Genomic DNA, 23,607 nt, shown 5'->3' with positions numbered 1-23,607 from the left:
TTTTTTTCCACGAGTTCGCTACCAGTTCAATATTCCTTTTGTTGTTGAGCCAGCTCAGATCGATACTGCTGAGATATGGTAGTTAAAGATGGTGGACTGGCATGCGTATTACTGATTTACGAGGGCTTAGAGGGAAACGAACTATCAGCCGTGTACGCTCTACAAAGTGAGCGGAATCTAGTTGTGTGCCTCACAAAGAACAGCAGTCTTGAGTTGTGACTCGCCACCAGTGGCTGATGGCACATGATCCAACAGATCCAACTCAACAGTTGATATACAATTGGTGACTGCCAGGTTACGCGTTGCGAACGTTTATGCTGAAAGCTCGTACTGGCTAGAAACGGTTCATGATCAGCATACAACTGCAGAGATCGCCCTCCGTTTTCTATGTGACAATCATCGACTGAGAATCGGCCGCCCAGATATGATTCCGAGGAGCTCAGACGACCGACTTGGGCATTCAGATCACCCGCGAGGTTCACACTGTCAGTGCTTCATGCTCGAGGAATAAGCCCAGATAGCCCTCGATAGATACTATACTTCTCAGTGTCAGAACTACAGTCTGTTGATTTGTAAGCTGACACTACGAACAGGTAACGTTTTTTGTGTTGGGGCGCTGAGCTCGATTGAGCTGGATAACCGGACGGCGCAAAGACGAATGTTCACTGGAATCCAGTCCAGCGAAGCGCATTCAGCTCTAGGACTGATTGCAACTCCCACTTCATATATCCCACGATCCATCGCTACTAGATCAATGGACACACGGAGGGAAAATGTGAAATAGTTGAGCCCATCATTGGAGTTCTGATATTCAAAACCATGCTTGGACCTTGTGTGTGTGCCTCGGAGACACAGCATACGTCAATTTCAATGGAGTATACATTTTCAGCGGGCATTGCCTGTTTGACATAGAGTACGGATATCGAAAACTACCATGTAGAAAGGATCTCGTGAATTTAGCAATGTATTATTTTGTTTAATGCTAACAGGCAGTCGTGGTCATGAGATATGTCGGTCAGGTAGTTGGCAGCAAATCACCCAGCAACGTGTGTTTGTGTGTTTAGAAGCGGTTGAGGGACATCAGTGGACAATGTGCAGGCAAATGATACTCGCCGGTTGTCCGGGCCGAGGAAGAGAGCTTGACTCAAGTACCCACCTTGAGCCCTTCACTCAGTCTTTCTCGCAAGCGACTGGAAGGATGTAAGGTTTTTTTCGGGTACTCTGCCCCTAGCCTCTGACTGAAAAATCTGACCCGGGAGGCAGCGGGTAATACTCTTTTTTCGGAAGGACCGTTCCCGGAGCCGATAACTCTATAGTTTGACCTGTCCGGCTACAGGCGATAAGCCTATCCCAAGGGGACAGGGAGTAAGGCATTACTGTCTCACTCCTAATACAGCTGAGAACATCAAGTGCCCTGTGAACAGCACCGGATTCTTTGGTTTCAAAACTATTTCGACCGTATTGAATGGTCGCTGGGGTCACGACCGATCATTGGGTGGTGGGAGTTTGCGGTTTCTAGGGCCGACTTTTCCTTTCTCGTCCTTCCTTGGGGGAAGGCAGCACCACTCTTCCAATGACTATAGACGTGTTGGTCACCTGAAGGAAACGCCTTCCTGCCTCCACAGTCTTATCGAATAGATAGTACAACTTTACCCCCAGACCGCCTCGAATTTCCAGCCTGTGTCCCGCGTGGCCAGTATTCAGTATTCAAGCTCGATCACCACGTCAAAGCAGCTTTATGTCGGGATCAGACAGTGTAGTCGGTGGCAACCGATAAACCTACATTACGGAGCACGAGTTCGGTCAGCCACTTAGACGGATATTTAGAACAGGTTTTCTGCTCGCAAAACAGTCTGTTGCCTTTAAGTGCTCATCATTAGTGGATGTGTGGGGACGGCTTCCTAGACTCGTTGTCACGGCTTACGTTCAAGTATCTCCCGAACCTAAGTCATGGACTTCAAACGATTTTTGCAAAAGAGAAGTGGGTACAAATCACTTTAGTGCCATTTTCCGTCAGACGACTGCAAACGAGGTTCATATCCGGTTTGGCAACACTTAAACCTGCCTTTTAGGAGTTGCTTTTCAGTATCGTTGCACCGGACTTGAGAAAATAAAAAAATTTTTGAATCGTCCACCCTTGGTCATGGAGAACACGTGGATAACCTATGTCACAGGATCCGAATTACTTCCTTCATATGAGAGCGAAAAGACTTATTGTATACGTTACCAACTGCCTGATGATCATGGACCAACTATCTTGCTTGGACCATTCAGATTTTTACGTCCAAAAGTGAAAACTTATTCCAGATAACTTTAACCTTTTTCAGCTATATTTGGAAACAATAGGATGCTCTTACTTAAGTAACAAGCTATTGGAAAGAATATGGCACTTAATATTTTTTTCATGAGGGAACTGCTCTAGACCAACAAATCAACCTACCGTGTGATTCGACAAATAATTTTCCCCCGGGAAGCAATGCGATGGAGTCACCATGATCAAACAAACTTGAATGACTCGTAAAAAAATCAATTCACTTCGGCATAGGTGAGTTTCTCACGTTTTCTATCCTTTCACCTAAAGTTTTTCAAGTTAAGACCGGCATCTGCCATACAGAACAGGAAAAGTGGAGGGCGTAAATTTCAAAGTTGGTCATTAAACAGTCTATCGGTTCCTTTAGTACGCACCGTCAGATAGCCGAGATGAGAGTCCGTCAACCGGTTGATTGCTTGTTCACGCGCATGCCATTAACACCTGTATAACTGGCTGAGGATTCCAGAAACCTTATAAATGCCACAAATTTTAGTGCATTTAAAAGGCACTTTAGAATGAGGCTAAACGTTAACCAACCACACTATAGCACCTAAATGACGTGGTGATGAATCTCGGGTTTACGACCCACGGTTTCGTTATTTGATTCTTGGCAGGCAATAGTCCAGGTAACAGGATACCGATGAAAGTCCGGCCACTAAATCCGGCCTGACTAACCAGGAACCAGTTCAAGGCCATCGCGGACGCCGGCTTTTAATGTAAAATCAATCTGTTTGAACTGACCTATTCTATACCTGCGGACGTCCAGATACATTAAAAAAAAGTTTGCGTACACCTACTCGGACAAACGAGTGTAAATGGCACACATATGGTTGATATCTTACCTTCACATGCATCATGAATAGATGAGAAATATTTTACTCTCTCACGTCTCCAGCTCTGTCCCGAATTAGCATTTTTCTTCCCTGGAAGAAGGGGTGTTGGGTTCCTCACCTCCTCACACAAAATGGTCACGTGTTCCAGACTTTGCGTCTGCATCCAGGGTCCTGAGCCGGACTAATGAGATTCGCTGAAACGTAGAGGAAATTCAAGATTATGCTTGCTGATCCAGCAGTTGTGTGCACCAGGTCTTACGATTAGGTCGTTTCCGCTCTACATGGAGAGAAAGATTTCCTCATGTTCAAACTGCCATCTAGGCAGTAGACGACTCAAGTCACTTCAGACCATGGAAGATCGTCGTTTAAACTTGTTGAATCAACAGCTCTCTAAAGAACAGGAGAAGGCATCTAGACAGATAGAACTTCGCAGGACCCAGTTTCAAAGACGTTTCTCACAACACGATTTGTCTCATCAGAACTTGAGGGAAGTGGCCCATGTGAGTACGGAAAGAACATCTAGGATCAAGCGACACCGGAGCGTGCCTGGTACTAAACGTCGAAACTCACTGGGGGAAGCATCACAAGAAAACACAACTGTGTCTCTGCATCCACACTTCTGGTTGCGGCTTCGTTCCTTGGGTATTATGGATGACGGACAAATTCCGGTTCCAAACATAACTCACAAAAGTTCATTACAATGTATGCGTTGCCCGAAGGATGTTGACTTTACGGAACGCTCGGATTCTGGATTACAGTCACCCCCCATTCAGTGCCCAGTTAATTCACCGGCCCCAACTATGGACGCTATAGGATCTCCAGCGGCGATTTATATGGCTGGTGGAAGTAAAGTTACTTTCGACTTTGAAAACAAACAGTCGGGTAGAAAAACAGGATCCCATTTGGAAATCAGTGCAGAAGCACCAAGGAAGGAGACCAAACCAACTTGGTTGATGGCTTTGCAGAGGCTGCGTGAACAGAAAATGCTCAAGAAGCATTTAGAACAACAAGGAAGGGAATTCGGAGCTCGTGTTTGCGGGTGCAACTTTTCCAGCGGCACTATCCTTGAAGGAACTGTCCTTAAACAAAGAAGTGATGAAACATGAGCTGAGCACTATTTCCGTCTATGTAACAAGGACACATTTACTCATATATCGCTTTACTGCACTTCTGCAGTCCACAAGCAACATCCATTACACACAGCAAAAGGAACGCAAAACTAAGCCGTTCATGTGTAGTTTTTGCTTGGACATCAGCCACGACCACGTTTTCAAAAGCAAGTGTGTAAGTTACCATCAAGTGAGAATTCTCGGCCGTCCTTTTTTCACTCAAAAGAACTTTAGAAACTTGTGTTGTTCAAACAGCTTCCAGATATTCCCTTTCCTCAAGTTCATTATCTGTTATCAGGCATTGTGGTCCTCTATGTTATAAGTTAGCCGATTGACAGAATGCTTTCACCAACAACCGAAAGATATCGGATTATAATCATTCTTCGGCTTCTGTGTGGTATGCAACGCTGCTGTGTCTAGTAAAACCGAAACGATTTTGCGGTGTCTAGTGGGTTTTAACATAGGTTTACTTCATCACTGAGAATAAAACACGAAAGTAAGTAGCTTGTTTTGTTGCTAAAGCACGCTACCCCCAAGGTTGGCGAGATATATTATACATAGAAGGAACATATTTGGCAAATGGATTATTTTTCTGTTATCTTCGAGGAAAACTGGGTATTTTCGCAAGGACACACAGATGGGTTGGTCCACTCGGTATGTAGAAGACGCACTAAAATGCGACATTTTCTAAAAAGCTCAAAGTATAAATGGACAGGTCAGATGGTCAATTTCCGGCTATTTCGTAACTCCTTAGAGGTGGTTATTTTGATAAAACACGGGTAGTGAAACAAAGCCGATGGGGTCTCACAATAAAACGTTATATTCGATAAGTTTTAGCTAATTTATTGACCATTATGGCGTATCTAGTTAAAAATGCTTTGTTAAGATGGAGTTTGTCTAGATTGTTGCGATCCGGGGCGCTTAAAGTTATTGCCCTTGGGCATGAGTTACCACGTTGAGGAGAATATATTTATCTTTTTTTGTGACAACGCTGCTTAGTATTTTATTATCAAAATGCCAAAATCTATATGGTTAAAGGATTTTTAGAGTGGGCGCACACATGTTTGTAACAGCCATATATGTGGGTTGCCGGTTCTGCGTAATCATCAGACGACTGAGGAAGACAAGCGAGTTAGAAACGAGAAATATTCCTAACTTTGAAATCCTTCCATCTACCTGCTCATTCGCACAATTGTTCGCCCATGAATTTTGGGACAGGTGGGATTGCCACTACCACTCCCTCACCGCTACTCTGCATTCCGCACCCTAAAAGCACTGATAATGCCACCTCGACTGATGATGAAACATTTGGTCGAATTGCCAAGCTCAGCGACTTTACTGGAAGCGAAAGCGTGGTACATGAATGTTAACGACTGGGAATAGATTGAGATCTTTGCTTTCTAACTGATCGGCATCTCAGCGTAAGCGTTCAAGTAAAATGTCATTAATGTTAACTGTTACATTATTAATAACATGACAGTGTTTGTCGCTCCGCTATGGTGATGCGTCAGTTTGCATTTTTCAACTGATTTATTGACTCAATTTGTTCATTAAGCGTAAGTAGCCACGCTACGGATGCTCACTTGACCACAACTGCTCCACAAGATGTGGACATTAACTCGCCAAACAAACCACTGTGCAGGTGACGTAAATGGATAAGATGAGGTCACTGAAAGGGGGAAACACGCAGATACTGTGAATATCAAACTGACCAGTCAAATCGATCAAGCGTGAATATGTTCTTCTGTGTGGACGTAATAATCAGCTTCGTCCAGCGGGAGCTGAAATAGTTTTGGTAACAAGTTCACATGCTATGTTTGATGTCCGGAGTTCACATCTCGACATGGCGAACGATACGCAATGTTGAACATCATCACCATCATTATCATAATCAATGACAAAAACAGCACCGTTGACACTGATTTTCTACTGCGGCACAACCATTAAATTCATCTAAATATGTACAAACACCTGGAGTGAAAAGAAGAGGAAAAAGAAGGGATGGAGACGGGAAACCGGTGCAGGTCTATCACAAGCATTCTGAGATGCCTACAATTCCAGGCGCTCAGTCAGACAATCTGGAAACTGACAGCACGAACATTACTGGCATCGATTAGCCGTCATTTCTTACCAAGCCTACAGCAAAGCGCAAGAGAGGACTCGGAGACCCCAGACTCGAAGTTGCACTGCAGCAACAACACACAAACTCTTCGTAATCTCTTTCACGCTATTCTGGCTTGCCATACATTATCCGCCTCGCGGTTTACGCCATTCTGAAGAAGACGAGGAAGACAACAGTCCTCTCGTTACACGCGATTTCGGCATTGGTGGCTTACTGCCTAGAGACACCCTAGTCGGTAGTGCTGGTTCTATTTTGCGATCGAAATTTCTGCTGCACAACCGAATACTCGTTCTCTGATTACCTCGTTACGAATACCTTCATGCAATCATCAGTGCTTCTGAGGCGTCGATGATCGAACCAGCTTGAATACGCCTCACATCGTCAGTCCGAAGAGGCCATGTTTCGCAATCATAAAACAATACAGCCCTTACTGTAGGCTTGTACACATAGCCCTTGAGACCCAGTGATATGGCTTTTTGACGCCGCAAGTATCGTAAATTAGGAGATGGGATTCGGGCCTTTAAGTCTAGTGCAGCGACTGCATAAGACAGATTTCCCTCAGAGCGCAAGCCTATAGATGGTATGACGGTGGTCAGTTTATTGCACGGGGCTTGTGCTTCGTCCTCAAGGGTGAAGACAATGTCATCTGCGTACTTTGGATCGACAGGGTTCTCACCAGCAACGATTTGAACACCGAGGTTTTGAATATTTTCCAAAATTCGCCTCACTGTTTTATCAATGACGAAGTTGAACAAGAACGGAGATATTCTTGTCAGACACCATTTTCTGTAGGGGAGCTTTTGGAGAGCCTACCGTACAGTCTCACGCGCTCAAAAGTATGTGAATACAGGAACCGCTTTATTTTCAGAAGCTTCTGTGGCATACTCAGTTGAGCAGTTTGGTTAACCACACTGACGGGCCGAAAATCTGAGGCACCTTTGAAGTGAAGAAATACCAGGATTGTGAGTCCTCTGTACGTACGGCGTTGCTCTAACAGCTGACGGCCCGGCGAAGCATCTCTCTGATAGAAATCCCACTCGCTCACGAGTCAACGATTCGTGTACCGCCATAAGACACGGGATAATCAGTGACGCCAGAAGGCTTGTTACAACTGGAGTCAAACTAACACCTCTGCGGTTACCACATTTACTAGGAGTGACCTTTTTCAAAATGGGTACTGTTATCGATTCACTCCAGTTGTCTGGAAAGGTATCTTTAGCCCTGATGTACCCTAATCTACTAGACAGGTTGAGCAACTCACCGCTATCCCAATGGAGAACAGGTCGGGATCAGCAACACGATGATGCTTAATTGTAGGTATACACTAGGACACTTGTGAGGTTAAAGGCAGCTCCATATTCACAATCCACCTTTCTGTTGGAGGCCATGATTACGGAATGGTGGTAGCAAGTGGCCAACTGAATTGCTGTTCGAAGTACTGTGCCTACCAGTCCATACGTGCTGCTTTGCTGGATGTTTGGGAGCCATTTAGGGCTCTGATAATTTCGCTGACAATAGGTCTCCGGGGGCCAGCCAAACGAATCAGGTCAAACAGCCTGCGGATGTTTCCAGCATTTTTCACATCTTTCATTTTTTCGGCGTTTCGGGTCTACCAAGATTCTTGGTCTGTACGGACACTGTTAAACCTAGCAGTGTTGTGGAATGTAGGTAGCTCGGGTGCGCTGTTTGGTTGTTGGTCTGTTCACCGAGCTTGGGAGTTGTTGACTGCTCCTCGAGTGACGGCTATATTAGTATTTTCATTATCATTAAATCGTTCATTGTTTCTAACGAAGGCAATTTTTGCCGAAGGAAAACGCTAGCTGCTGCCTCAGGCCACAAGCAAATTGCGGTCAGTTCTTTTTCACTAGAAGCTCATAAACAGTGTTACTCTTGGACAAAGACGTTTTCCGATAAGATTAAATGCGTCATTGTGTTTGAATCACAAATGTTATACAAAAAACGACGTTTGTACTCAACACATCGGAACAAAATTATGGTAATTAGGCTCTCGAGAGGACTGCTTACACAATAGTACAACTGGTTCAGTCTCACATTATTCAACTCCCATAACCCTGGAAGAAAACACGCTGGACCAAAAATCACTTTATTTCATTGGTGTCACTCATCACTTGATTTTAACAACCAAAAACTTCGCATATAGCCAGTTTGGTTTGGATACAGTATTTCAACATTGTCTAGCTAGACGTAACTCCCAAATCTGCGATGGTACACCCAGTATCGATCATTCAGCGAAGAACATATCCATATCTGACCAACTTCCATCCACTTGCGCCAACATAGTCCAGATATACATGTAACTGCTCTTGAAACAAAACCGATTTGTTGAGAACATCCTATTCCATCGATTCCAGCTCAATAGAAGTGATCGGAATTAGGGTAAAATTTGATTTGATTTGAGATTTCAGCAATCAATGAAACACTTCAAAGTAGTGACTCGTTCTGATTTGGTGCATCTTTATTCGCATAGCTTATTTTCTACTGGTCAAATGACAAAGAGTAGCACGCCTAACAGCGGTCATTGTACACCACCCTGTGGTACTTACGCGTACACTGACTGAAACTTATGGAATGTTGTGATGACTTAAGTGAGAACACCTCCTTAAAAATTCCCAAAAGTAAGGAAGCGATTCTCCGAGCTGATTTATGACCACAGGTAATTCAGTAAGAGTCCAATTTCATGGATCTCAAGTGATTACTGAAGGGTATCATAAATTTAATATCCAGTTGTCTTTAGTTAACACCAGTTCAATTTGTAAATGAAGTCGATCAGTCTCCTAAATAACTGAAGAATGGAGAACTCCAGACAAATTGAGGTAACGACCTCAGAAGTATCCGAAATCAAGGTAATCGAATCCTCACAAAATTAGTGAAAGTTCTTCGACAGCCCACGACCGGTTTCGTCCTTCTAGGAGGTAGGCACAGCCCCCGAATTTCCGTCAACCTTTTGTTCTACTTGAAACCAAATTGGACAGACCTCGACAAATACACTCATTTGCACATCGGGACCTGAACCTACCTGATGGGCCCCAAGAGGGGCAAAACCGATCATGTGCTGTCGAAGAGTTTTCAGCAACCTTGTGGGCAGTTTCCCTTATGAAAATATACTGAGATTTCTCGAATATCGTGCCAACTGAGACATGAGGCGGTCTTTATGCAGCATATTCAGCTAAGGAATATAACAAACGGGAGACTGAGTAGAGTCTCTCATGAAAACCCGGTTGGTATGCAAATGAGTACATTCGTCGATAACCGATGTCTCTTTAGAGACAACCCTCCACAGGAGAGAACGGTTTTGGCCGGAACCTTGGGAATTTTACCCGATGGACGGCACTCGTGTTTAAACGTCGAAGAATTCAAGCTACTGTCTGAAGCGCCAGTAGTATCATTTCTGAGCCCAAGAGAGGTGTAAATCTCGAGAGAGAGCACCAGGGAGGTTGCCTAAAGTCAGGGTATCTGGCTTATCAAAAGGTAGATCAGATACAATGGCCCGACTGAACCATAGGACCTCCCAACGTTATTCTCAGACAAACTCTAAAATGTGTGACACCTATAGTGGTAGTGGGGTGCAAGTGTTCCACCATACGATGAAAATTCGAAGTGAGGGGAAATTTCGTAGTCATAGTCGCAATTAAAGGCAGTACACAAGTAATTAATTTTTATCGTCTGACTCTCATTGAATTATGAGGAAAGAATGCTCAGGCAAGTTGTTGGATGGCAGCAGGTGAAGACAAGTTGATAAACACCGTAGTCCTCAAAGAAATCGATTGACGAGGAAATATCAACGAAGTAAACGCATATGAGCATCACATCGAAGTAAGACACCATCACCTAGATTTAAACAACGTCCCTTGAGGACTTCACACGGCAAGAAGCCGAGCGGAGATCCCATGGCGTTCAGTTTAACTGCAGCCAATTCTACTTCAGTTTGCGGTATCTGTCCTCCATAAACCTTTCAACAACAATGGTTTGGAAAGCAGAGTAGACCGGTAGATCGCAGTTGGGCATGCGTATGATCCCAAGAATCCACGTGGCGGAATTGTGGCACACCTCATAAACCTCAGGTAGATGACATGACAGTTGATTGTCTGAAGTTCAGTGGACTCGAAGTTGTTGAGCGACTGATCGCCTTTCAGTGGAATAACGGCTCATTGTACGTGAAGATACGTGAGTAGAATCTTGTCCCAACTGTAACTGATCAAGTTATTGACAACCTGAACGTCTGACAAACTTTACCGACAAATCCTCCTATAGACCCTTGTGTGCTCTATTTGTTTCATGTATGCAAGTGCACAACTTGCAGTTCTCCACAGTATCAGAACAGCGATATTTGAAAAGTTTGGTAAATTAGCACCGGGTTATCGAATAGGTAAGCATTAGGAAGTCAGTTACCTCATCTACCTTGATGAAAAGCACAAATCCCACATAAATGCCCCGCAGTTGGTTGGAATTTCGAACGAAGACACAAAAAGAACGACTCCGATTTCTTTAGTTGGACCCGCGTCAGGCTTTGCGCGAACGGACAGAAAGGAATTCCTTTTGAACCGTTCGCTCATCAGTGGTTGGGAAATGAGTGTAGATTTTGCCAGCCTGTCGACTGAATACTAAAACAGACGGAAATCGCACCGCTTTCGCAATACGACACTGTCGTTGGCGAACTAAATTTCGGTACAGTTTTGTAAGAATACGATACCGGCCTAACAAAATGCAGCTGGTCCGTTTTAGGTATGACTTTTATGTGGAGTGTGGGCGCACACAAGAACGGGTGCGATCAACATTCTATGCACCTTTCTTGACGAAAAAGGTGGCAAAATCTAGCCGAAGTATACCGCTGTTTCGAAGATACAGAAGTCCTCTTTACAACAGAGGTGCTCCCGGTACAACAAGCTTATCTTTTATGGCCAGACTGATTCTATTCGGAGGGGTTGGGATTTTCTTACTTTTATCCAACCAAGTATAACAGACGAAGCAGTAATTTTAAGTTTAAGACGCTTGATGCACAAAAGATGCCCTGTTCCTGATCTTACATTTATGTGTACTGGAGGTCCTTCAGACATTTTCTTACAAAACTACATGCATTAAGGAAGTATAATGGATTTCAACTAACCCTTTTGTGCCAGTTTGCTATACGGTCAAAAGGCAAAACCGTTATTTGTCCGAAACCTACCGTTGAGAAGAAAAACTACTGCATAAAAATGCATCCAGCACACATCGATTGAAAAAGTTAACTGTTTCTTGGAAGTTCATTGACAGACAAAGTGCTTTCCGTTGCATTGAGATGGTTTCTCTTTGTACTTTAACTCCACGATCTGGATGACCTGCATCTGGTTTCCAAAAATTTGCAGTCGTATTTCGAGGTGGGAAGAGCAAGTTCAGTGTGCATAATAGTCCAACCCAAGAGAGATCGCTTCAATCCCAGTTACGACCGTTTCACTCCTTTGAGAGCCCACGGCTTAATCCAAAAAATATTACTCTTGGTATCCACCAGATATCCCTACTCAAAAAAGAATAAGATACGAAATTCGTGTTTTGGGTTCTTCAGTATTAGGGCACCAGGTTCGCACCTAACCGCAGTATACACAAGTATGTTTCTAATAGGGTTGAAGTTTCTAAACAGGATTTTCAGTTAGACGAACCTCAAATATCACAGTAATTTATCAAAAATAAAAACATCCAAAGAGGTTACTGCCCCACAGAAAACATAGCACCGTCATCCACGATTGGAATGATGGTAGCCTACTGGGATGTGGAAACCAACCAGTTCTAACCTAACGTGAGAAACGCAGTAGTTTGGAGGTCAACCACATGACAGAGCCATTCCTTTCAAAGGGAGTCCTTCGGACTTTCCAGTTCACTACCCCTTAGCAGATAGCGTGCGATACCATTATTCCTCATTTTATACGTCACGTTAGAAACAGGGTTGTTAGAACACCTTTTGAAACATTGACGTAAGCTACTACACAGCGTCATCCCTAAACGAGACTGCCAGCAGGACACATATTCTCCTTGGAAAGCGCAAGTTGGTGCATGAGTCCTCGGAAGAGAGAACATCCTCAGGAGAATCTCATCAATCCCTTCCGAGACATCTCGTCCACTATGGTAGCTCCCCCAAAACAGACCGACTCCCCCTCTAGGGAGGCCAACCCCATATCTGCCTCTCGACTTCCCATGTCCAGGCCTGGGTAACCTGGCAGTATCCTAGTCCTCGTGCTTCTTTCTGATGTCATGGCAGTTAGGCACCGGAAGGGTGATACGACCAAACAATTTTACGATGCGTTAAAATTGATGATTCTTGAAAGGCTACCCAAAAGGCTCCCAAAAAGACCACTTTCACTGTCTTCGAAACATTCCATCCGAACAAGGATCGATCAAGTGACCTCTCGAAAAGGACACAACTACACACCTGTCCTATCTAGACGGTCATTTCGGGTTTATGTTGAGTGCTAACTACCCACCTGACAGGTTAATGTGACTGCCGGTGTTGACCAAGTCGCTGACACGAATTCTCCGTTATTCCGGCTGATACGGTGCGATTTGTAAGGGTTCAGTAATCAAGCAAACTCTGATTGTGGCCAGACATCGACCAGTTACGTCAGCTATTTGAACACACCACATTACAGCTATTTCGTACGCCAAGCTGTCCGTTTCCCAGTGAAGGCATTGTGATGCCCTCGTACTAAATGGTCTCTTCAGCAAAGGTTATAATGTCATAAGACATCTTCATTTTGAGACTAACGTCGTTTCATTGTGTCAGGCCAAGTTATAAGGTTGCACCGATCGTCGTATCCTAATGCAGATCGAAAATCAAGTAGCGAGATAAATACACTCATTTGGACATGAACTGGGTTTTCACCGGAGACTCAGCTGAATCTTTTGTTCATGCTATCCTTCAGCTTCCACTAGTGACTATTTAACTTATCAGTGTCTAGCCTGAACCATGACACCCCGCACCCCCACTGTGACCACAGTACGAATAAATGAAGGGACCTCCTCGAGCGGTGTTATTGTGAATACACATTGAGGGAAGTGACTCTTCTCCAACTCATTATTTTTGTATTTATCGACATGGTCCTTCTAGATATCTTAAGACTGTGGGTACCTGGTGTTGTGTTCAGTTATAGATTTTAGATTCCAGCCGAATAGGTGAATCTGCAAAGCAGGCTTAATTTGCCATGGTTGGTCTCAAAACAGTTCCTTGTTGTTCAAGGCTGTGAAGATTTGGGTCATTTCAGATAGCACTGGATGGTCACTTCACATTTTCATGTACGTCCAGCTACTCCCTTTTTATGCTCCTAGTCTCTGAATGTCGCATTGGACCTCATAACCGTTCATATGCTGTTGTCCTCGGGCTGCCTTATTTCGGTCAATGAGGGATATAGCATCGCCAAGTTTGTGATCAGAGTGCACAATGACCTCTGTTTAGACCTTGATCCCCCATACGGTCACGGTGGCTAGAGTTGCTGCTGGGTGAAGTACCAATGCCATTAGGGGTGAATAGATTTAGCGAGACGGAGTGATAATGTCTATACGATGGACGATTTAACAAGCTTTGCTGTAAACTCGCACTTAGACAGGATATAGCGCCGCTCATCCTTCGATCACGGGATCCACATCACGCGATCACATATGTTGACTGGCTCCTCGAGCAACGACTTCTCAGATAGAAGTTTCACTCATCGGGTGAAGTTTATTCTTCCACTGAGCTACTTATAGATTGTTGTTAGTGTGAGGAGATTTGGGATCTTTGTGGACGAAGCTGTTCTAGTTCATGTCATTTAAATAGGCTTTTCAAACCGGATTGAATAAGCGCCTGATTACGTTTTGAGGATTCCCCTATTCGGGAGGTAAAGACACTCTTCAGGCTCTTCGTACTGAGAATTTACTCATGAGTTCATCTCCAGCAAACCATGTCTGCAAAGAAAAAAACACTCCTCGTAAAGATTTTCCTTGTTCTGGGTCTTCTTGTGCAGGAGATTGTTGTGCTAGTCCACAAGCGCAGTATGTGGACAAACAGTCACTTGTCAAAATAGGTCAACTCGGGGAAAACTACTAACATCTCAAGTGTGTGAAACGATGTGTGGTTTTTTGCGGAACTTTCGGTCTCTACGTTGCCATGGCAGCGCAAGCCAAAAAAACCATGTGTGATCCTTGCCCCGAAGGAGAGGTTGGAAAAGGTCGACCCTAGAAACTTCACATTCTGATCACCTAGGTGACCAGCGATGAATTATACCATACAGTCGAAAAACCAATGACACTTGCCATGAATCCGATGTGGCTCCAAACGCACGGCAGCATCGGGAGTGAAACATTTATGCGCTTTTTTCTTGCGTCCTCCAATTAGACCAGCTCCCAGTAGTCCACCGGAGTGCACTATTGGGTCTTCGGCCCAAGGCAAAGTCCCCCAAGAAAACCCACTGCCCGCTGTCAAGCGGGTAAGATATCTGAGTCGGAGGCTAGAGACAGGGTCACTGAAAAAAGCCACTTAGCTTCCACTGTCTCGTGCGTCGCTGGACCATTTGATTATCAATTGTGACCATCCCACTTCCCGTTACCAATGAACAGTGACACCGCCAAATTTACGAGATCTTTTCTGAGTAAAGCCTCTACCGTCCGTATTCTGTGTCAAATTAGAGAACAGGAAATGCTTGTCTAAACCCTATATTCTCTTGAAGTTGGTATAAACTGTCTCTGAAACAAGCGTACAAAAACTCAAGACTTGAGCGCCCATGAAAAACCCAGTTCTTTCATATTTCTCCCTCCACGTTTCCAGAATCGATGAGTCGTGGACTATATGACATGAGGATTGCACCAGCCCAGACCTGAAAGCGCTCTGCTGGATTGGATTCCAGTGAAAAGTCGTATTTGCCACCAAGTGAAAATCAGCCGTGGACAACGCGGCCATCGGCCACCGGCTCAGTAAATCATCCATAAAAGGCCGGTTGGAAAGATTGGCCCAACAAATCGAGATACAAGTTAGCTGGCCTGCTGCAGCACGGTCACTTGAGCGTATGCGCGCAATTGGGATTCAAACCGTAATTGCCCGTTACTAGGAAATGTCCTTCCCAAAACGTGAGAAGACACTAAAACAGTGAGCTTTGTATACAACATGACAAAACGCATTGCTGCTATATGGAATGAAAAGATCCGCAGAATAGATACATTGACAGCCATCTCTATCTCCAAAAATGTGTGGAAACCATTGTGGCATTGGTTTGGCGGTTGTGCTACCGACGGTGCTTGTTGTTCTTACTCTTCGAAGGTTGGCTGAACAGAAGACGACGTAGATCCATTACAACCAAGCTGTGCTCCAACCTTCAACAGGACGTGTCGACCATTCGCCTTCCGACGGATTGTGGAAGAGGGGAACGAAGAACAGTAGCTTATATTGACACTAAAGCTGGCTTAGACTCCGCGGACTATCGAGTTGTGTCTGTGGAGCAGGTTACCCCCATAAGTTCTTTATCCTCCTCAATGCGCTGTACGCTAACTGCCGTAAGTGCGTGGTCTACAGGCTCGGGCAAGGCTGCCTATTTTCACCCTTCCTCGTCAAATTTGTCATCAATGTGGACATGGGAGACTCATCACGGGCTTCTAATATCTGTGCGGTTGATATGCTCCCGGGACATATCCAGGACACAGACGACATAGCTCTGATTGGATCTTACGCCGTCGTAATGCAGATATTAAATAATCCAAATAATTTTGCCTCGAAGTGGCATACACTTCACACCTGCAAATTATAGAGTGCTGCTGCAAGACTGGGTGGGCTCAAAGCCGATCATGCCTGCAGATAAGCCGATCGATATTAGATAAATTAACTTCCTTGGTTAGCTGTCAGATTGGGGGGGGGGGCTCGCCAAAGACGATAGTTCCATCCAGAACGTGAAGGTCAGAGCAACTTTCATCAATGGCGCGGACGTAATACCTGCCAAAGGCCGAGTTTACATAGCTGCAATGAACTCCATTTTGTTATATTGGTCAGAGAGGTGGGCACTTAGTGCTGAGGTGGTCAAAAAATTTCCAGTGTCTGATGTCTACGGAGTATTGTTCGAGTTGGGTGGAAACACCGGATCCGTAATACCGAACTACGTCGAATGCAATTCGGACGAAATAAAAAATCGTTGCGCTGTAACACCCTTTCGGTGCCTACCTGCCGTGCCACACGAACAAGGCACGAGAGCTGTGATACTTCCAGGTCGCCCAAGCCTAGACAGGGGAAGTCGAGAGGCAGAGTTCGGGCTCGAACCACGGACCTTACGGTCAGTAGATTCGCGCTCTAACCACTTCAGTCATCTCGCCATCTTTCAGAAGAAATAACTTGCCCGCGATAGAAAAACTGATCACAATCTGTCGGCTGCTCTGTCTCAGTCACGTGTTCCGTATGATAGTCGACCGACTTCCTCGGAAAGCTATTCTCGCACAAACTCCCGAAGGGCTACACGAGCCAGAGGAGGTCAAACGATGACTTGGCAAAGAAGTATCAAAGCCATTACTAGTAAACTTAGTTATGCTGGTCATCACCGTATTCCACGACAGGGACTCTGACACGGAATACATCAATGGTTGGAGACAGTGGTAGACGTGGCCCAGTTGCATGCATGCATACAAGTTGTTGTATTTAATGTATGGCTTCCGCTCGCTATCTCCCCGATGAAAAGTCCACTGCCAGTACTGGATTCACGCGGTAAATGAATCATCTATTGCCTCCAGTGCGTAGCTATCTAGCTCTGTCTTCCCAGATCATCCAGGAATGAGACCGTGGCAAATATAACTTTGTGTTTTTACGGCTGATGATGACCATGATGTGTAGCCCATCAGTATATGCAATAAGAAATGCCTTGAAATGCACTGTGGCGGCTTTTCAACCAGTTAGTTCAAATGGTGTATTTTCTAGAGCCCTGAAAATCAGTGTTTTGTGTAGATGAGAAATTGAAAGATTATCATGTGCTCATTTTCCCAATAAATCTTCAGAGGCTTCCAAAAGATATTGTGGACGAGGGTGTATATAAAATACAGATGAGATCAAGTTACTCAGTCAGTTGAGGTTAAAAACGGATGATGCAAACTAAGCTGGTAGCATAAGATCAGTGACCAGTGAGTTCTATATACTTTGGGGCTATACGGCAAAATAAGATCCAGTTAGCCCAGCTGCTGTAACTTCGTTGTTTTACACTTGTGTGAACAGGATCCCCAGGCTACAACACAGAAACGGTGGTACGGGCAAGACGAGTGAAAAAAATAATTTCAAAAGAGGGGAATTTATAGCAAACAAAGACGAACATGTTTGCATGGATTCCTCAAAGGGAACCAACCAGATTCGTAAATTACAAGAGATTATACAAATCATTCCACGTCTGTCTGGCTGTACAGATTCAAAAAGAGACAACGCATTCCCTTAGAGACGTGCTGGAAATGTTGTCCAAGCTGAATATCACTGTCGACCACCGGAGGATTGAGCATCCTGAATGCTTGAAAAGATTATGAAGATTATCACTGCCGGTACGATGTACGTCCACTAAAAGAAAGGGAGGAAGATGGTGCTTGGATAGTTAAGGGTTTAACTATGAATATTAGGAGTAGAAGCCGTCGACAAAAGACAACGATCAGGAGCATCAACCTGATCTTAGGGTTGTACAAGGAAATATATGACATAGGCGGAATCCTCTCCTCCTCCTCGACGCAGTGTAAAATTAATTCCGAAAACAACGGTTGTGAGCATCGACTGTGTTTCACTGAATGTTATTTGAGGAGAAGCTGTTGGGCAATGCGTGTCACGAGTGAAGATCTTATGCGCTCTATTCGACAGAAATTCGGTAGAACTGGTACTTTGGGTTAACGAAACTAATGAGGCTCATGTATTGAACACACCAAGTTTGTTCACGGTATATCTCTCTGTAGCGTTTCGTCCGATTTTTTTTGTTGAAACAAGGTCAGGGAAATGGAAAACCCCACTAGGCTTGTCGTCTGCAATGAATCTGAGCGCACGGTGCACCGAGTTTAAGGCTATCATCGAGCGAGTTAGAACAGTCCCAGGTGACTAGAGCATCGTCAACATACGGATGGTGAAACGGTATCTGTTTAATCGCTTGTTCCACCGAAGTTTGAGCTTCAATCTGCCCACCAATCTGAGTGGAAACATATCAAACACCGTTGCCATCTGCAAAACCCACTCCTTCTGGATCACACTTTCGAATTATTTTTGGTTACCGCAACAATAGACTGTCTCTAAGAGGTATCTCTAGTGATCCGTAGCTTCTTCATAAGCGGATAGCCATGCTACTGGCCCTTATTATTGGATGATGTGTACTGTAAGATGCACTATACCTTGAAATCTCAACAAAACATGCACCACTATGAATCCATAACATTTAAACCGTAAAACGGACACTAAGGAAAGGTTATTAAGCCTGACACATCATAAAACCTTATCAGTAAAAGGGCAAACCCTAAAACTACCAGTGTACTCAAGAGAGAAGCTCACTTCCCACTGTATCATCGCAATCACTTCCAATATGCTCATTTCAACGAGGAGGTATGAGGACCTTACACCAAGCGATCTCTTTGGCATTCTCGATGCAGAAGTACGCAACGTGTTTAGACATGAAGACGTGGCACTTCCAAACTGGAGTCGTAAGATGAATTTGCTTCAAATTTCGGTAGATCCAACAACAATGCACCACATAAGGACATCAAAATGTATCAAACTGAAACATATCTCCATCGACTTCGCTTGAAAATATCAGGTGTGAAAAAACCACATGGGGTGCCACAAACGTGTTATGAACTGTATACACGTACTCTAATCACCGTAGCAGTCCGAAGTCTGGTTTACGTCCTAATAAAAAAGGCATCTGTCATCAACAATAATACACACGACATTTCTCACATATTTGGCAAAAAACGACCGGTTGTCTTCCTTCTGAGCCCGGGCCATCTCCTCCCGTTGTTTTTCTAACCGCTGCAGATACTTCAACGTTTCCGGCCTGAAAGAGGGAAAAGGGTAAGCAGATAGAGAAAAACCATTCTAAAATGATCACTTATCTAAAACAACCGCTCTTATTCGTCTCAACCAGTTTTCCACTGCATTTTGTATAGAATTAACAGTTATTCAACCAGTAGCAACAACGACCGCCAAGCGTATGTTGATTTGATTTTGAATCAGCAGTAGACTGGCCGCTCAAACTGGTACATCAAAAAAGAATCCAAGGGAGCCCATGACTAAGCCTGAACCACCTACTAGCTATTGCAGCGTAGTAAATTTATCAAACAGACCATTAAGTGAGGAAGAGCGCATTCTGCTAGAGAAAGGCTTGAATTTCACAGTGAGCAAAAGGGTGATAAGGGCGGAAGAAATAATCACTAGTGTTGAATCTGTGTTTCAAAAACTTCCATCAATGGAGGCAGAGAGGCTACGGGTACAGCTAGTTACAGTCCTTAAGTCCTAGCAGTCAGGAGCTCCAAATATTACACCAACAGAGCGAAGAGCTTTAAACACCCTAAAACGGATGGACAACATAGTGGGGCCATCGGGTGACCGTATCTGTTCGCCGAACTTGGCTATTAGCTTGAAAAGTTTTGTCATCAACTGAGGTGATATCACCAGCGTGCGCTTAGGTGGCTAATCCCTTCTCACCTCAACTGCACACTGATGTTGTCACCTTGATTGATGATGAAACGTCTGCAAGCTAATTCCAAGCTTGGTGAGAAAATCAACAGCCACGTGATCAACCGCCAATGAATGCACCCGAGCTACCAATATTCCCGTACATTTTCAACGTCAGATTAGAACTATAGAAGGTGATATACAGGCTTGATAGAATTTGCTATTGTCGATTGCAGCGTACCATGTCTGCTCATCATTGATGACTCTTCTTTGTCCCATTCTCTCCAGGCAATTAGTCCACTACATTTCCACTAAAATCTTTATCCCGCTGGTTATCCGTCCTTTCATAGTGCGACCATAATCCCCAGCTGTCTTATGTAAAGAAGCAGGGTGTCCCTTAAACCAATCATCGACATAACCGGCTGTCCTCACCAAGTTACAGCCAACTGGCTCGTGAAAACCTCTGACCTTGTTAGAATATTAGTATGCCAAAGCAGTGTACTCGGTGCCTTGAACTCGTGCGCCCGCCAATCCACAAGCGCTCAAGGAAAATTACTATGCTCGTAGTACATAAACTCTGTCCATGAACGTCCCATTGATGGGGTCATCTCCCAATTATGCGAGCTATTTGAAAAATCAGAGAAAGCAACCGGATTTTCATATGCAAATCCCAAAGCATTCCTTCTTAGATGTACACTGAATGTGGAATTTATTTCCAAAAATGTTTGAAACTCATGGACAAGATGTTGATCCATAACACATTTATAGTGATTCGCGTATGTGCGGGAAGCCATAAGACGTGGCACCTATTCACGAAGATCAAAAAACGTCTCTCGACAGCGAGAACTGTTAAAAACAACTGATATGTCACGATCAACCGCTTGCCCGAAACAGAGCATGCGGTGAACGGAGACGCTGTTTTCATAATCGTCCATCGTATTCTACCAAAATGAGAAAGCTGACGCCATCCATAGTTGAGAGGGTAGCTGTATCACTCCATGTTCACAAAAGTAGTCCAGACTAGTCTAAACGTCCAGACTACCCTAGCCAACTGCTAGAGCAGGACAAGCACACTGTGTTTCTTTCTCAAACAGTTGATATCCTATTATTGAAGTACTCCACCAATGTCCTACACGTGCTCTTTCCTAGTGGAAACATTCACCTTCGTCAGTGATTGCGAACATTACAAGTCGAAAAATCGGCCTATTATTTATCCTTCAACCCTTTCAGAAGAGCTTGGTAAAGTCTATTTAGAAAATGTTGAGGTTTTGAGGCGGGGACTACGGTCCATGTCACACAGACTGATCGCCGAGGCGGTAGAAATCACCAAGCATCCCAACGTTAACAGAATGCAAGGCGTGGAACTGGCTAGCGTGTGGAGAACGGTCTTGGATCGCTCGAGCTGACACGTATTGGTGTGCGGTCATCAGAAGGAAGAGTGGTCATCATCTGAAATCCACTTAATCTCAACCCCCCTCAAACTAAATTGTCGGAGCACTCACAACCCCACAAAGACCAGGGAAAATCTAACAGCGGCACCTGAGGTGATTAATCAAGTGAAGCACCCTGAATTGGAAGATTAAGGAGCGAAAAGCGATGGGAACTAATTTGGAACCCCTCCAACCCATCAATTCAGGATTTTGGCACCCACACTAGCCGACAAGAGCCGTCAGCACTGATCTAGTTTGAAGAGGACTTACTGATTGCTTCCCCGTCTGTCTTATAACCTGGCCAATTTGGTGACCTGTTCACTTGGCCTGATGAAGCTTTTGTGTCAAAAGCGAAACGTTGCCCAAATAAAAACTACCATCGTTTATCAAGCTCTTCTGAAACGAAAGAAAGCTATAACTTTTTACTCGTGATTGATACATGCGAGGCATGTTGACTCAAACTAAATAGAACACTGCGATTTTATCGCACGGTACTTCAGTTTATGCGCAAGTTGTACAAGAAAACTAACCAGAAAGAAAACCAAACACTGATAAACAAATTTGGAGGGGTAGGTAAGGTTTGCCGGCTTTCCTGGACTGATATGGATCACTTTTGATGCGCATCGAATGACAGTTGTGGACGCTACTTTTTGAACAGGCAGAGGAAATAAGGTCAAGAGAAGTGTCCACACACGAGCTACATTAGCTTCTTGATTTACAGTGCGACCACTTATTTTTCGGACGTGTAGACTACAGCCGAAATTAGTCTGGCACATTCAAATCTATCGTTATAAAAGACAAGAGGTAGTCGTTGATATAGAACAGAGCAAATACGAGAGACGGATGAGAAGCACATACAATAAAAGGCACAACACGAATGTGTCTACTAATCCGAGATTAACCACGGGTTGCCCTGTAACCATAAAGAGGGACTCGAAAGATGGGGAATGATAGCCAAGAGACGGTTCAAAAATGTAAACGCATTTATGTGCATAAAAAAATTTCAGGACGAAGTTCAACCTCGTTGATGATCGTCAGTCACTGGCTATTTGACAAGTGCTTTTCGGAGTTGGATTCCTAAAGTATTAAGTGGATGGTTTTCAGGACATCCTCAAGAATAAGTTCGATATCAGATAAATCGCAAAGAAAATAATGGAACCAGATACCTGTTGCTAAGCTCGAAAAGTACCATGTCTGGTTGAACCACAGTCAACAGACCCGGTTATACGTCACACATTCTCAGCCGACTCAGTAAATTATATTGAAGATGTCGAACTTAGCGTTGAGGAAGAACAGCTGAATGCACAACAACACACAGTAAAAGCTGTTGTCGCGTAGTTTCGCTTTGTGTGAACATTCAAAACTGGTCGATCACTAACGGCGGCAGAGAATGGACGTTAGCAGAACGTTATTCATGTTTATATCGCAGGCATTGTTGACGAATATTATGGAATGTCATACTATTCGTCAACAATGCCTACAGCATATAAATAACTGACGTTGTAATTACTTGCAGATTGTGCAACACAACACTATCTAGGCTGTCCAACTGTCTTCCGTGAGTGAGCATGGTAGGGGTGTTTTACGGTGTGTATGAAGATCGAAAAACATACTTAGATCCGTTGGTCGGTTTTTGCACATCCAAATTCACCGAAATCTCTGGGAGACCAGAGGCAAGAAGACTTGACAAGGCATCTTCTGAAAGACAATCATATCGCGGCGTGGATACATGCACAGCAACTGGGTTTCCTTGGTCATTTACACTCAAAACGAGATTGAGTTTCATTTGAGAGGCTAACAGCTGACACTGAAAAAAAGGTTTGTAAATTCACCACATTATCGGTTTGGACCCATACCATTAAGACAGACGACTCCAAACTGTCGATTTTGGTTATGTTGATACGAACAACGTATAGATCACCTGACTGTGGCAGCATCTATAGTAGTCACGGCTAAAACAAAGAGCGAATATTACCAGCAAAGAATCTCTGCCCAAGTTACGACTGGATTGTGGGCTCGTGCCGGAAATTGTGAGGACACCAGTTGTGGGACGTAGAGTGAACTGTTTGAATGGTTGGAAGGAGCGACCTGAAAGTGGATAGAACTAGCACTGGGAAAGAGCTCACCTGAATCGAACGAATGTTCCAATTCCAGGTCAACAGTACTGGCTAGATACAAGTT

The 23,607-nt window shown here is 44.2% G+C and overlaps 3 protein-coding genes across 3 annotated transcripts; 1 reads left to right on the top strand and 2 right to left on the bottom strand.

Annotated features, from left to right (window-relative positions):
• Nucleotides 1–75: 75 nt before the first annotated feature.
• On the top strand, nucleotides 76–21,402 carry T265_01427 (hypothetical protein; the record flags this gene model as incomplete). Its single annotated transcript, XM_009165453.1, has 4 exons — nucleotides 76–166; nucleotides 3,466–4,236; nucleotides 15,653–15,889; nucleotides 21,227–21,402. The coding sequence occupies 4 exons, from the start codon at nucleotides 76–78 to the stop codon at nucleotides 21,400–21,402; spliced, it is 1,275 nt and encodes a 424-aa protein (XP_009163717.1).
• T265_01428 (hypothetical protein) lies at nucleotides 1,448–6,497 on the bottom strand (the record flags this gene model as incomplete). The annotated part of the gene is made up of 3 exons (XM_009165454.1): nucleotides 1,448–1,626; nucleotides 2,987–3,063; nucleotides 6,394–6,497. The coding sequence occupies 3 exons, from the start codon at nucleotides 6,495–6,497 to the stop codon at nucleotides 1,448–1,450; spliced, it is 360 nt and encodes a 119-aa protein (XP_009163718.1).
• T265_12792 (hypothetical protein) lies at nucleotides 17,277–23,607 on the bottom strand (the record flags this gene model as incomplete). The annotated part of the gene is made up of 6 exons (XM_009165492.1): nucleotides 17,277–17,908; nucleotides 19,280–19,376; nucleotides 23,040–23,233; nucleotides 23,283–23,363; nucleotides 23,402–23,514; nucleotides 23,553–23,607. Coding segments are annotated over 6 exons (624 nt in total), but the record flags the coding sequence as incomplete, so codon positions are not given.

Source organism: Opisthorchis viverrini, assembly GCF_000715545.1.
Source record: "Opisthorchis viverrini unplaced genomic scaffold opera_v5_15, whole genome shotgun sequence".
Lineage (NCBI taxonomy): Eukaryota > Metazoa > Platyhelminthes > Trematoda > Opisthorchiida > Opisthorchiidae > Opisthorchis > Opisthorchis viverrini.
The sequence above is the reverse complement of the archived record's forward strand: the minus strand, read 5'-3'. Positions and strand labels throughout refer to the sequence as shown.